The sequence below is a fragment of the Ascoidea rubescens genome (genome assembly GCF_001661345.1).
Source record: "Ascoidea rubescens DSM 1968 unplaced genomic scaffold ASCRUscaffold_1, whole genome shotgun sequence".
Classification (NCBI taxonomy): Eukaryota; Fungi; Ascomycota; class Saccharomycetes; order Ascoideales; family Ascoideaceae; genus Ascoidea; species Ascoidea rubescens.
Genome location: NW_017962913.1, coordinates 893,200 through 906,453, shown reverse-complemented (window position 1 = coordinate 906,453; position 13,254 = coordinate 893,200). Strand labels below are relative to the sequence as shown.

The 13,254-nt window shown below is 34.0% G+C and overlaps 5 protein-coding genes across 5 annotated transcripts; 2 read left to right on the top strand and 3 right to left on the bottom strand.

Moving 5' to 3' along the window:
- Positions 1 to 24: 24 nt before the first annotated feature.
- Positions 25 to 609, top strand: ASCRUDRAFT_67690 (uncharacterized protein; the record flags this gene model as incomplete). The annotated part of the gene is made up of 1 exon (XM_020191419.1): positions 25 to 609. The coding sequence occupies one exon, from the start codon at positions 25 to 27 to the stop codon at positions 607 to 609; it is 585 nt and encodes a 194-aa protein (XP_020049909.1).
- Positions 610 to 824: 215 nt separating this feature from the next.
- PFK1 (6-phosphofructokinase subunit alpha) lies at positions 825 to 3,914 on the bottom strand. Its single transcript, XM_020192276.1, has one exon. It carries the CDS (start codon positions 3,845 to 3,847, stop codon positions 836 to 838), a length of 3,012 nt encoding a protein of 1,003 aa, XP_020049908.1. The 5' UTR covers positions 3,848 to 3,914; the 3' UTR covers positions 825 to 835.
- A 693-nt stretch (positions 3,915 to 4,607) lies between these two features.
- Positions 4,608 to 8,219, bottom strand: ASCRUDRAFT_5568 (uncharacterized protein; the record flags this gene model as incomplete). Its single annotated transcript, XM_020191165.1, has 1 exon — positions 4,608 to 8,219. The coding sequence occupies one exon, from the start codon at positions 8,217 to 8,219 to the stop codon at positions 4,608 to 4,610; it is 3,612 nt and encodes a 1,203-aa protein (XP_020049907.1).
- A 353-nt stretch (positions 8,220 to 8,572) lies between these two features.
- On the top strand, positions 8,573 to 9,847 carry DUS1 (tRNA dihydrouridine synthase; the record flags this gene model as incomplete). Its single annotated transcript, XM_020190097.1, has 1 exon — positions 8,573 to 9,847. The coding sequence occupies one exon, from the start codon at positions 8,573 to 8,575 to the stop codon at positions 9,845 to 9,847; it is 1,275 nt and encodes a 424-aa protein (XP_020049906.1).
- Positions 9,848 to 10,183: 336 nt separating this feature from the next.
- Positions 10,184 to 12,874, bottom strand: ASCRUDRAFT_78661 (uncharacterized protein; the record flags this gene model as incomplete). Its single annotated transcript, XM_020194273.1, has 1 exon — positions 10,184 to 12,874. One exon carries the CDS (start codon positions 12,872 to 12,874, stop codon positions 10,184 to 10,186), a length of 2,691 nt encoding a protein of 896 aa, XP_020049905.1.
- Between the last annotated feature and the right edge of the window lie 380 nt (positions 12,875 to 13,254).

Here is a 13,254-nt window from a genome sequence, read left to right as displayed (position 1 = left end):
GCAGCTGTTCAACGTCACCACAAGATGGCATTGAGAAATACGTTCATAAGAACATCGAGGGCATTGATAACAGAAGACCAGTGCATTGTGGAAGACGTGGCTCGTTACTGCATCACAGTCAACAAGCTCAAAGAGCTTCCCTTGAAGTATTCCCCAAACACGACCTTCACTCCAAACCAGATCAGGGTCCTAGCGATATACAGACGATGTTTCAGACTACGGGCGTTTTTGTACGAGAGAAATGGCGACAGAGAATTGTACACAAAGGTTCTCAAGTGCAAGTTCAAAGAGCAGGACATTGTTCGTGCTTTCAATGGCAACGAGCCTGATGTGTGGATGACGTTGGTGAGAACTCTTCGGTTTGTGTTAAACGCCAGTGCTGACTCCAATGGATGCGAGAGCAGAATCCTTAGAAACATGTCGAGCTATTACAGATCCCTCGAGAGAAACAGAACTCCTGTTTTGTACGATGGTGTGCAGAACAAAGAGCACCATGATGGGGTTTTGGACGCCAAAAAAACGAAAGTGAAGTTGAAGCCTGCTTCCTTTAACACTATTTTCATCGAAACGTTGGGGTTGTTCAACAAGTCTCTTGGAATCTACCTCTAGGGAGTGCTGGATGATAGTATTATATGTGTGTATTTATTGTAAACTATTGTCTTCAAGACGCAATATGCTGAAGAGCTTCTAATATAATGAAATGAAAATTAAATAAAATTTATAACTTGAATCAACCAATCTAAAAACGGAAAAAAGTGATCATAATAGTAAAAAACAAAAAAATTCAAGTAAAAAAAGCGAAAATCAAAAAAAAAAGCAAAAAAGGGTTCATGATTTAATAATCTTCAACATCATCGTCGTCGTCATCTTCCTCTCTCCTTAGCATTGCTCTTCCACTAAGAGTATCGCCAATTTCATTGAATTTTTCCCACCAAACATTTTTGTGAGTTCTTCTTTCAAAATCAACTTCAGGTAAAATTTCAGAGATGGGAGTGAATTTTAATTCTGAACCTTTTGTTCCAATAACAGATGCACTTTCATCCAAGTCGTCGATAATAGGTTTCTTGACGCCATGAACATACTGGAATCGTAAGTTGGGGTCAGTATCATCACCCAAGAAGCCCTCGGTTTTATTAATCTTCTCATTCCACGCTTCAATATATTTGACGGCACGAACAGCAAATCTTGTCGCATAAACTCTGTCCATTGAACTTGGAGTTTTACCTTGTTGAACATGTCCAGGAATAGCACATCTAGATTCAAATGAACCATGAGCAGACTCCATAATGATATCGGTAATCAAATCAGTTGTGAAAATTTTAGAACATTTTTCATTTCTAATTAATATTTTACCGGCCCTATTCTCACCTCTATCTCTTTTATAGTTAGCCTTTAATAAATCAATATCTTCTTGGATAGACCTTAAATTTACATCCTTTTCTGGCAAATATACAGCCAATGCACCAGTGACTAGTCCAGCATAGCTTGCCACATAACCACAATATCCACCTTGAACTTCAACAACAAAAACACGTCTTCTGGAAGCTGAAGCTGATTGTTTGATTGCATCACAATAAGTGATTAACGAATTAAGACAAGTATCATTACCTAAAGAGTATTCACTGCCCGGAACGTTATTTGAAATAGTTGAAGGAATAACAAGCATTGGGATATTGAAAATTGGATATTGGTTTCTTGAATTATAAAGCAAGTGTAAAGATTCAAAGGCTTCAAAACCGCCGATAATTATAAAACCATCGATTTTATATTTTTGTAGATAATAAGCTACGGTACCAAAATCTTCGCTTGGTAGTGAACGATTTGTTCCAATGACTGAACCACCAAGGTTATGCCATTCATCAACATCCAACCAATTCAATTCGCGAATTGAGCCATGTCTAATTAGACCTTTGAATCCATTTTGAATGGCAAAAACTTTATGACCCCTCGATAATGAAAATAATGTGATAGCTCTTGTTGCAGGATTGATACCAGCAGTTGGAGCACCAACATGGATTACGGCAAAGTTTAGTCTTTTATTTTCAGGTAATAAAGTAGAACCGTCATCATGAATTGAAGTAGCTAAGAAACTATTATAAGATTCACCAAATTCTGTATCTCTTAACGACATTGCTTTATCGAATTCTTTATTTTCAATAGCTGTTGCAACTGATTTGGTTAACCTAACACTCTCTACTAAGGGTTTTCTAATTATTTGATTTTCCAAGATACCAATCATTGGAGATGGAGTACTTGGTGTTGAATCTAAAACAGCCTTTACAGCTTCAACACCTTGGAAGGTGGCTAGCATTCTATCGAATGCGACGGGAGAGCCACCTCTTTGAACATGACCTAAAGTTGTAATACGAGTATCCAAGCCTAATTCAACCAAGGCATCTTTAACCTCGTCAGCGCTAATTGGATTTAGTTGATTATCAATTGCACCTTCAGCAACAATAACAGTCGTTTTTCTTCTTCCCTTTTGTCTATGTCTTAAGCAAATCTCTTTTAAATCATCTTTCCAAGTCTTTGAATTTGGCGGTCTTTCAGGAATAAAAATAAAATCAGCACCGGTAGCAATACCAGCCATTAAGGCTAACCAACCACAATGCCTACCCATTACTTCAACAACAAAGGCTCTTGAGTGAGAGGTAGCAGTAGCATCAATATAATCAACCATTTCACAAATTCTTTCCAAAGAAGAGTAAGCACCAATAGTGGAATCAGTACTTGACATGTCGTTATCAATTGAGCCTACTAAACCAACAATAGTCAAATTTCTAAAGGGATTAACTTGATCAATTGATAATCTTTTTTGTTTAATTAATTTATCACATAAAGAAGGCCATTCATGTCTAAACAAATCGGCACCTGTTAAAGAACCATCACCACCACAAACGATTAAGGCATCAATACCATTGATTATCATGTTGTAACAAGCCTTTAATCTGCCTTCTGGGGTTCTAAAAGCATTTGATCTTGCAGTGCCAATTAAAGTACCACCAAAGGAAATGAAGCCTCTGACGTCATTCCAGGACATTTTCTTAATTGAGTTATTACCATTGACTAGACCTTCGTAACCTTCATAAATTGCATAGACATCACAATTATAAAATATACCGGTTCTAACAACGGATCTAACAACAGCATTCATACCTTGAGAATCACCACCTGAAGTCATTATAGCAATTTTTTTCTTTTTCCTTGAAAAGGCTAGATGTGTGGTCAACGTGAGAGAAGAATGAGATTTGAAAGAAGACGAGAATGCCTTTGAATCATTGTAAATGTTATTGTGGTTGTTATCATTAAAGTTTACCAAAGAAAAAAAAACAGAGTTATTCAAAGGATCAGTTGTTTTGAAAGATAAGTTTTTAAATATTGATAAGGTTTTCTCATAATCATTGAAGTTGGTATCGATGGGTGACTTTTGGTCAATTAAAGTTTTTTTAATTTTTTCTAACGAGACATCATTGATATTCAAAAAAATTGACTTGGGAGCATCAATTACGGCATTTGAGCCAGAAGAATCAGTGATTGAGATTTGGTTTGTAGAGACTTTTAGATTAGCGCTAGTGGCAGACAACCTAATCTTTATGGCAGAACCAGAAGAATTGGTTGAGCTGGAAAAACATTCTAGCCAGGATTCCTTGAATGAGTCGTTGGAAATTCCAATTTTGTTGGAGTGGATGCTGTCGTTAGTGAGAGAGGAATTGGCAGGATCCTTTGTGAAGTTTCTAGCAATCTGGTAGCCAATTGACCTGTAGAATTGTATGGTTTTCTCGTATCGGTCCAAGGAAGAGGTGGTCAAGGAGACATAGGAGAGATCAGTTAGCAAGGACACTGTCATGGCCAGTAGAACAGGAATTGAGCGCAAGCAGAAAGTGAAGCTGGAGCTGGAGATAGGAGCAAAAGCAGCACAGGAGCCTTAGTATTTATAGTCCTACGGTCGAAGCGCTGCAGCACAAGGAACAACAGCAGGTGATACGCAGTGGGTGATACACCACAGCAGGGTAAGCAATGCAGGGTGCTGAGTCAGCACCCTGCATCTGCCACGTGCGGGAAGTGCATGTTGGATGTGCTCAATCCGGCAGCTGCTTCTACGTATGCTGAGGCAGACGTGCGGCTGTATGTGTGTATATGTACTGAAACTGTTTTTGCATTTTCGATGAGCAGAAACAAATAGACTGGCTATATCCGGACATCTTCTCTGCACACTGCTGCATGTATGTTGTGCACGGTATTGTTCTAGAACCTCATTAAACTGGATTAAACAATAGCATTGCTCCAATTAGTAGAAAAAAACATACTCTTTTAGCACAAACACGTTTTTTAATCTAGAAAATTTAAAACTCAATGGTCAATGGTTTTGGTACTACAGATAAAAAGAGTTAAGATTGGCATGGAAACAAAATTCGAATATTGAACTTGAAAGAAAAGAACTAAAAAAATAATAACACAAAATATCTATATAAAAAACCATAAGGAATAAAATGAAGTATGAAAATGGAATCAAAAGTATCTAAAAGTCTTCAAAAATGTTATTGTTTAACTAACAAAAAAACCTTAAAAAAAAATTAAAATTAGAAAATTAAAAATTAAACAACTCTTTACAGAAACATATCATCATCCTGTTTGATGAACATTGATAGATCTAAATCATCATTACTTTTTGAATTTGTAAACCTGTTAAAAAACCCACTATTGTTATCACTTTTTTTATTATAAATTCCCTTGTTATCAAAGTTCAGATTTAAATCATTATCTATTAAAATGTTTAAATCCAAATCATCTGCAAATTCATTCTTAATATTGATTTTACTATTAGAATTGCTATTACTTTCACTCACTAAAAAACTTGAAAAGTCGGGCTCAGGTTCTAAATCCTTTTCAATTTTGATTTCAATATGCTTTTCAAAATCATTGTTTTTGAATTTAGGAATATTGTCAAATTTAGTACTTATAAATTTTGAGGGTATGCTTTTATTATTAATTTCATTTATCACTTTATTACTAGCCATCAACTCAGAAGCAGCTTCAGCACATAAACAATGGCTCCCATTAGAGCAGAACCCGCAAGGTTCAAAGGGCTTTTTTATAGAGTTGTAACTATTATTAAAGTTTTTATTTAGAAAAATAGATCTATTAGATTGAGAGTTTGATTTAGAGCTATCTGTTTCATTATTTAAAAATGTTGGAGATGCCAATACCCTGTCTAGTTTCAATGATTTTAAATCACTTACTATAGGTTTTGTAACGGAAAACTGACTTGCTGAATCATCGTCATTATGATTTGGATTGGAAATATCTAAACTGTTGCTATATTTATGAGAATTTCTAATGATATCATCTAAATCGATATTCAAATCTAAATTAGAACTCAAATTGGAATCTAGATTGGAATCCAAATTAGAATCCATCAAATTTAGAGATGATGAATCTGTTTTAATATCTGATTTGGGAACAATAGTAGATTGAGATCTTTCTAATCCAGGAGTGAAAAAATTAGTTTTATTATAAAAAGATAGAGAACTAGGGTTTAAACTGGAAATCGAATTGGAAATCGAATTAGAGATAGAGTTGCTTTGTCTTGTTCTTGTTCTAGGAACAATATTTTTATATTTTCTAGTTGATCTATTTGAAACTGTAGATAAGTTGGATGGGTCTATTGATGGCGTTAGCATCATTGATGGGGGACTAGCAGCTGAACTAGTCATGCTATATTCTGAAACAGAATTTGACATCTGAATAGATTGTAAAAGAGGAGAATCATTCATGTCAACAGATGTTAATGATTCATATAATAATTGTTCTATATTGTCCATTGGAGGAGCTGAAATCCCTAAATTGTGAGTTTCTGGGGATTCCTGTTTAATAAAAGTAGAGGAAGTAGAAGCAGTATCTTTCTTTTTTGTTGTTTTTTTCTTTGCCGTTGATTTTTTCTGTTTCTTTTCGGTATGTTGTCTTTTGACTTTGGGTTGAATATTGACTTGAGGTTTAAGGTTATTGCTGCTAATACTTGTGGTATTAGAAATATTCATATCATTATTTATGTGATTGTTATTCATATGATTATTATTATTATTATTATTATTATTATTATTATTATTATTATTATTGTTGTTGTTGTTGTTGTTGTTGTTGTTGTTATTGTTATTGCTGTTAATGTTATTAGTAGGAGTGATATCACTATTGTTACTTAAACTTTTCGGGTCTATTGTTTTTGTTGTCATTGCTTTTTTCATTGTTGAATCATTTTTAATTAATTTTAAATAAGAGATTTCATTTCGAAGTTGTTCGATAATAATTCTTAATTTTTCATTTTCTTGGGCAGTATTTTTTAAAACTACTTTTAATTCTTCTTGATGTTTCATGGCAGCTTCTTTTGCGGCTTTTGCAGAAAGGGAACTCAAGTCTGGTTGTTTAATTTTGTTTGAGAGTCTAGAATCAGATGGTGAGTTTTTCGAGTAAGGTGGTGAGGTTTTATTCAAAACATTATTATTATTATTGTTGTTGTTGTTGTTACCGTTATTGCTGTTATTGTTATTATTGTTATTGCTGTTGTTTGCAAAGCTATTATTATTACTATTACTATTATTACTATTATTACTATTATTATTATTATTATTGTTATTATTGTTATTATTATTATTATTATTGTTATTTGGTTGGGGGTTAATCATGTTGGAATTAAAATTTGAATTAATATTGTTCGAAATGTTATTATTATTTTGGTTATTAAACTGAGTATTGATGTTGTTAATATTATTTATATTATTATTGATATTATTATTTATTGGTCTGTTTGAGATAATGTTTTGGTGTAATGATTGAATTTGAGACTGAGTTGTAGGTTTCATTTGAATAGAAACAGGCCTAGGAGCGATTGGTTTGGGAGAGATTGATTTTGGTTTAATTGGGATAGGTTTGGGATGTAAGTTTTTGTTTGTATTCATATTCATGTTCATATTTATGTTCATGTTTATATTTTTGTTGATGCTATTATTATTATTGTTATTATTGTTATTATTGTTATTGTTGTTAATGTAAGAAGGTAAAGTTGTTGTATAGGTTGTGTTTGAAATAAGGGATTTTTTTAAAAGATTGTGGTGATTTTGGTTTGATAATTGTTGTTTTTGCAATAAAGAGGAAGATTTAGCTAAAATATTGGCAGTTATTGAAGAGGTAGAGTGATTGTTAGGAGGAATTGAAGAAATTGGTTTTGGTTTGATTGACGAATAATTTGAGTTCTTATTCAAAAGGTTATTATTAGATAGAGAGTTATTAACGGAAAAATTCGAGTTGATGTTGTTATTGTTGTTTGAATTGTTAAGGTTAGAATTTGAGTCGTTGAAGGTAGTATAGTTATTGTGGTTGTTTTTGTAGTTGTTAATAGTATTAGTACTGTTGTGATTATTGTTATTGTTATTGTTATTGTTATTGTTATTGTTGGTATTGATATTGGTATTAGTGTTATTGGTATTTGTATTGTTGTTGATGAGATTGTTCCTGACAATATTCTGGTTGTGAGTATTATTTGATCTGTTATCCAATAATTCTTTTTCTCTTTTCAATCTTTCCAAGATAGCCTTGTAGTTTTTGATGTTTTCGTTGGTTGCACTGCTGGTATTGTAGGTATTGATTTTATTATTTAAAATGATGGTCGAGGTTTGAGGTTTCAAAAAGAAACCGTTATTATGAAGATTATTGGTATTGTTATTTGCAGCAACATTTGAGTTGGAATTTGAGTTGGAATTTGAATTTGAAGTTAGATTCGAATTTGAAGCTAGTGGAGACTTTTTGATAGTTGAAATGATTGTTTTTGAATTTGAGCTGGACGAAGTGATGGTGTTGGTGGTTGTAGTGGTGATGGTGGGATTCGAAATCGAGTGAGAGGTCGAGGCAGATGTGGAAGAAGTGATATTCTTGCTGGAGGAGCTGGTCAAATGGGAGCTGTTGTTGGAAGAAGAGGAGGACGATGCCACAGAAGAAGCATAGGAGGCTTTGTTGGAGATGGGCAGTATTTTGGCACTGGGAAAGGCCTTTGGATTGAGAGTTGGGTTGTTAGGCAAGTTCTGGTTGGCAGCAGAGGAAGCAGAGGAAGGAGCGATGGAGAGGGCTTTGCAGCCGTCGGCCGAGGCAGACTCCTTGGCCAGAGTTCTGGGAGCAATGGCAACAGGCACAGGGCTTTGGGCAGTGTTGGAGACGTGAGAGGGGCTCATGGCTGGGGCTAGAGAGGAAGCACAGGCATCAGAAGAAGCAGAAGAAGGAGCCTTCGAGGAAGCAGACGCAGAAGAGCCTTCGTCTGCGGAAGCTCGTCGGCGAAAACTTTTCAGACCCGCGCCGGGGCCGAGACGCACGTGCGTTGGCCCTGTCGGCGTGGAACAGTGGAAGCGCGGGAAAAGCCAACCGCGATCCGAAGCGCGTCGGAGCAAATCGGCGCGTGAAAGCGTAGCCAGAACGGAGGTCTTGAAAAATCACGTGTGTTTCCGGATTGGTTTTGGTGCTTTTTTTTTTTCTGTCTGGAGATGAGAAGAGCTTTATCTCAGACTATGGTAGAATGATATCAAAGAAGATGGCAGAGAATTTTTTCAAAAAGAAGCTCACTGGGCCTGATTTGTACCAGAAGCTAGGCTGTCCCAAGAAGATAGTTGCTCCCATGGTTGACCAGAGCGAGTTGGCCTGGCGAATCTTGTCCAGGAAGCATGGGGCTGATTTGTGCTATACTCCCATGATCCACGCCAGACTATTCTCCCAGTCTCCAAAATACAGAAACGAAATGTGGACTGAAGGTTTGGATGGAAACCCTGAGTTTGATCGTCCCTTGATTGTTCAGTTCTGTGCCAACGATCCAACACACCTCGTCGATGCTGCAAAATTGCTTCAACATCAATGCGATGCTATTGACTTGAACCTTGGCTGCCCCCAGGCAATAGCTAAAAAGGGCAAATATGGTTCTTTCTTGATGGATGATTGGGATATTGTTGAATCGTTAATCAAAGCCTTGCACAAAAACATAGACGTTCCCATCACTGCAAAGATAAGAGTTTATAAAGACTACGAAAAGACCTTGGAATACGCAAAATTAATCCTAAAATCCGGCGCCCAGTTTCTAACTGTCCATACAAGAACACGAGTAATGAAAGGCCAATTAACTGGTCTAGCTGATTGGACCATCATAGAAAAACTTCGCCGAGATTTGCCCCCTGAAACAATCTTATTCTCAAATGGTAATATCCTATACTCTGAAGATATTGATACCTGTTTAAATTTTACAAACACAAATGCTGTCATGTCTGCTGAAGGTAACCTATACAATCCTGCCGTATTCATGAATCACCCCTCTCATTATGACCTTATTGATATCCAGTATCCAAGAGTAGATATCATCTTAAGACAATATTACGAAATAGTGAAATCTCTTGATGGCAAAAGCTACTCATCTCTAAAGGCAATCAGATCCCATTTTTTCAAATTGTTAGTTTCCTTTTTACCTCACCATACTGATATAAGACAGAATATATCAACAAATACTTCAAATATGAAAAAATTATCAAATTCACAATATCTACAAAAATGGGATCAAATAGTATCCGATGTCGAAAATGCCGTAAACTCAATTTACTCTCAACAAAATATCGACCAATTAGACCAAATAACTTTATTAGATCAAAAACCATTTGGTGGCAATTATAAACAAATTCCTTATTGGAGATGTCAACCTTATTTCAGAACTGTCAATAGTCTTGCATCCAATAAAAGAATCTTGAATACTGTTCAAGATACCCCAATTGAAAAAACAGACAATTCCTGTCAAATTCAGAATATTACTACTCAAATTGCTGCCTAATTGAAATAAAAACAATTCAATTAAATCTGATAATGTATATTTTAATATTGTATAATGTACTGTATAGATATTTTTTTTCCTTTTTTCTTTTTTCTATTCTCTATTTTCTTGTCTTTTCTGCATTTCTGTGCTTTTCAATGTATATCAACATTAAACCAAAAAGAATATGTAAAAACAAATAAAAATAAAAATAAAAATCAAAATAAAAACAAACATGAAGATAAAACCAAGAAAACAAAAAAAATTTAGGGAAAAAAATGATCAAATAATAAAAAACTTAGATAAAAATATATATCAACAAAAGTAATGAGTGTTATTTATTTTGTTTTGAAAAATTCAATCAACATTCAAGTCCATATAACTTACATCACCCCTATGGAGGGCGACGTTTCTCAATAAAAGTTTGGCAGGGTTTTTTTTTAATTGTTCATCACAGTTACAATTAAATAAATGTATTTTGCAACTTTTAAAAAATTTAAATTTAAAATTTTTGAAAATTGTCTTATTAATTTCTTCAATTGGAGCAAAAATTATTGATTTATCTCTTTTGCGAATATTATCCAATGTCAGGGTCGCCATTGATAAATTGCTATCATTAATACTATTGTTAAAATTTGTTGATGCTGAAATGTTAGATATGTCAAATTCATCATCACTATCAATGACATTCAAATCAGATGAGGTCTTCTTTATATCAATATTTAATTTAATATCGTCAATTGTTGAACGATAGTTTTCAGGATTGATTTTTATAGGATTAACGTTAATAGGTTTTTTTTGATTTAAAGTATCTTTAAAGAAAAATATTGAGGATTCATTGTCTTGCTCATCATCGCTTTCTCCATTGTTATATTTTCTTTTTTTTCTGTTTCTACTTTTACTTATACTTTTTCTAGTTTTTTGAATATTCAAGACAGGAATCGAGTAATTCTTGCCTTTATTCCGCCGAACTAAACTCTTTCGCGGCTCAGAGACTTTTTTATAATTATTGTCATTTTCCCTAACTATTGGACCACAAGGAATTATCATGGTTCCGATCAGGTTAATTCTAGATGTTTTAGTTGTTGATAATGTCTTTGAGTTATTTGTTACAAAACTGGTTCTTCTGATTTTGGGAGTCTTGAGTTCTTCAATAGTTTTAATGGTATCGGTTGATAAATCATGGTTGTCAGTTGATTGAGTATTTTGGGTATTTTCAATGTTTTCTTTATTAATGGATATTTTATTTTTTAAACCTGATGATTTATCATCCATTGAATAAACTGAATTTATATTGCTTGATAAAGCTCTCTTTATATAAGGTTTATCGAGAGAGTTGAAGACTTGATTTGATTGAATTCTAAGAATTTTCCTTTCAGCTAAAAATTTTTTACTTTGATCAGCTATTTGTTTTTCAAGTTCCGAATTTGAGTTCTTTGGATTTAAATTTAAACTTAAATTTAGAGAGTTGTTTTGATTTATAACGTTGTTATTGATATTGATTATATTGTTGGTTACGTTAGTTTGATTTTGAGAGTGATTTAATAGTTGATTTAATAATAGATATAGTTGTCTGTTTTCATTTTTAAGACTTTTTAGTTGGAACTGAGTATTTAGTAGTTGTTGAGTTTGTAATTTGTATTGTTTTTCTATGTCAGAGATTTGTTGGGATACGGTTTCGGACATGAGAGAAGAGGCATCGTATAGCTTAAGATTTTTCAATTCATAATCTAGAGAGTTTGCGAAATAGTTTGATATAGCTTTATCGTTGTTGTTATCATTTGATATAATTTTTTTAATTTTTTCGTTCTTGGAGATAATGTTATCGTTATCATTATCTGTTTCGTTATCATTATTATTAATTTCATCATCTAGTTTTGATAAAACCGAGTTTGAGTATGAAATTATTGATTTTGAGTCTAGATCATTCAAATAATCATCAACATTTAGATTTTGTTTATTATTTGAATTTGAATTTGAATTTGAATTTGAGTTGTTTAAGTTGTTTAAATTGCTTAAATTTTGTTTTAAAATTACATTTTTTTCATTTAATTTTTTATTTTCAATATTTTTAAATTTCAAATTATCTTTTAGTAATTTTACGTTATTCTTTTCAGCCTGAAGACTTTGATTGAGCGAGTTTAGTTTCGTTTTGAGGACAGTTAATTTGATATTATTATTATTATTATTATTATTATTATTATTATCGAGATCGAGATCGTTATTTGATGAAGAAATGTTGTAAAAATTTGAGTTATCATTTTCAAAACTCATATCATTTTGAGTAGAATTAAAAGAATTGTTGAGCGATTTAGTTAAAGATTTATTAAAAGAGTCGTTTAAAGAGTTGAAGGAATTATCTTCAAGTAATAATTTGTTTTCGTATTTTAAATTTAATTTCGGATTCAAATTGAAATTCGAACTTGATAGTTCCTGAATTAAAAACTCATCTTCTTTAATTTTGTTTTGCAAATTTTTTATTTTTAGTTCATAATTGTATTTTTCATCTAACCAATTTGAGTAATCGTTCTCATGCAATTCTAGTTCCAATTTTAGTTTTTTTTCCAAGTCCCTTTTTAGTCTTGATATGTTTTGAATTTGGGTTGACTGGTTCAACAAAGCCTTTTCTTTGTTTAATAGTTCTTTTTCAAGGTTTTCTTGTTCATAAGAATATTGAGAGGTTTTAACTAACTCATCAGTGTAAAGTTTTTCCAATTTGATCAAGTCGTTTTTGAGCAAGGTCAAGAGCTGGGATTCAGACTCGATGGTGGATATCGAGTGGGAGAAATGGGTATAAGATAGGGAAGAATTTGATCTGGATCTGGATCTCATTATAGACTTGGATAGCTTCCTCTTCTGGTTGACAAAGCTCTGGTCGTTTTCGTTGACAGCAAAGTATGGTTTCTTCTTGACCTGAAGCAGCTCAGGATTGAAACAGTCCAGCTCGTCGTCGTCGCTGTTGTAGGACTTGAAGTGGCTCTCTGAGATCATGGAGGAGGCCTTCCTGTGGGAGTAAAGGACGTAGGGCTCGGTGTTTCTGCTGGGCATTTTGGGGAATATCAACAGCACCAGTGGCAGCAGAAGAGGGAGATAATGGTGTCGCCCAACACTGGCGATGAGAAGCTCTTCACGACTCGTCCTCAGCCCAACAGCACAGAAGGAATGGAAACAAACACAGACACCTCAGTTCTGTCCGGAAAGACGCCTTCCTAATAGGGACAGATCCACCGGGCTGGAAGGTTTCCTCAACGCTGGATCATTTTCGCAGCGATGGAACGCTTCCACAGCAGTGGAGTACTTCCACAGATCTGGAAAAAAAGGTCTCGGATCTCGCTCCCAGTTCCGAGACAGCACGTGCAACACTTTTCACGATTGGCCAATCACAGCGCGGCACTGTTTTCCACGCTTTTTATTACCTTTGATCGAAC

Bases quoted from the DNA above. Each gene is read 5' to 3' on its own strand.
- PFK1 (XM_020192276.1), bottom strand. From the start codon at position 3,847: ATGACAGTGTCCTTGCTAACTGATCTCTCCTATGTCTCCTTGACCACC.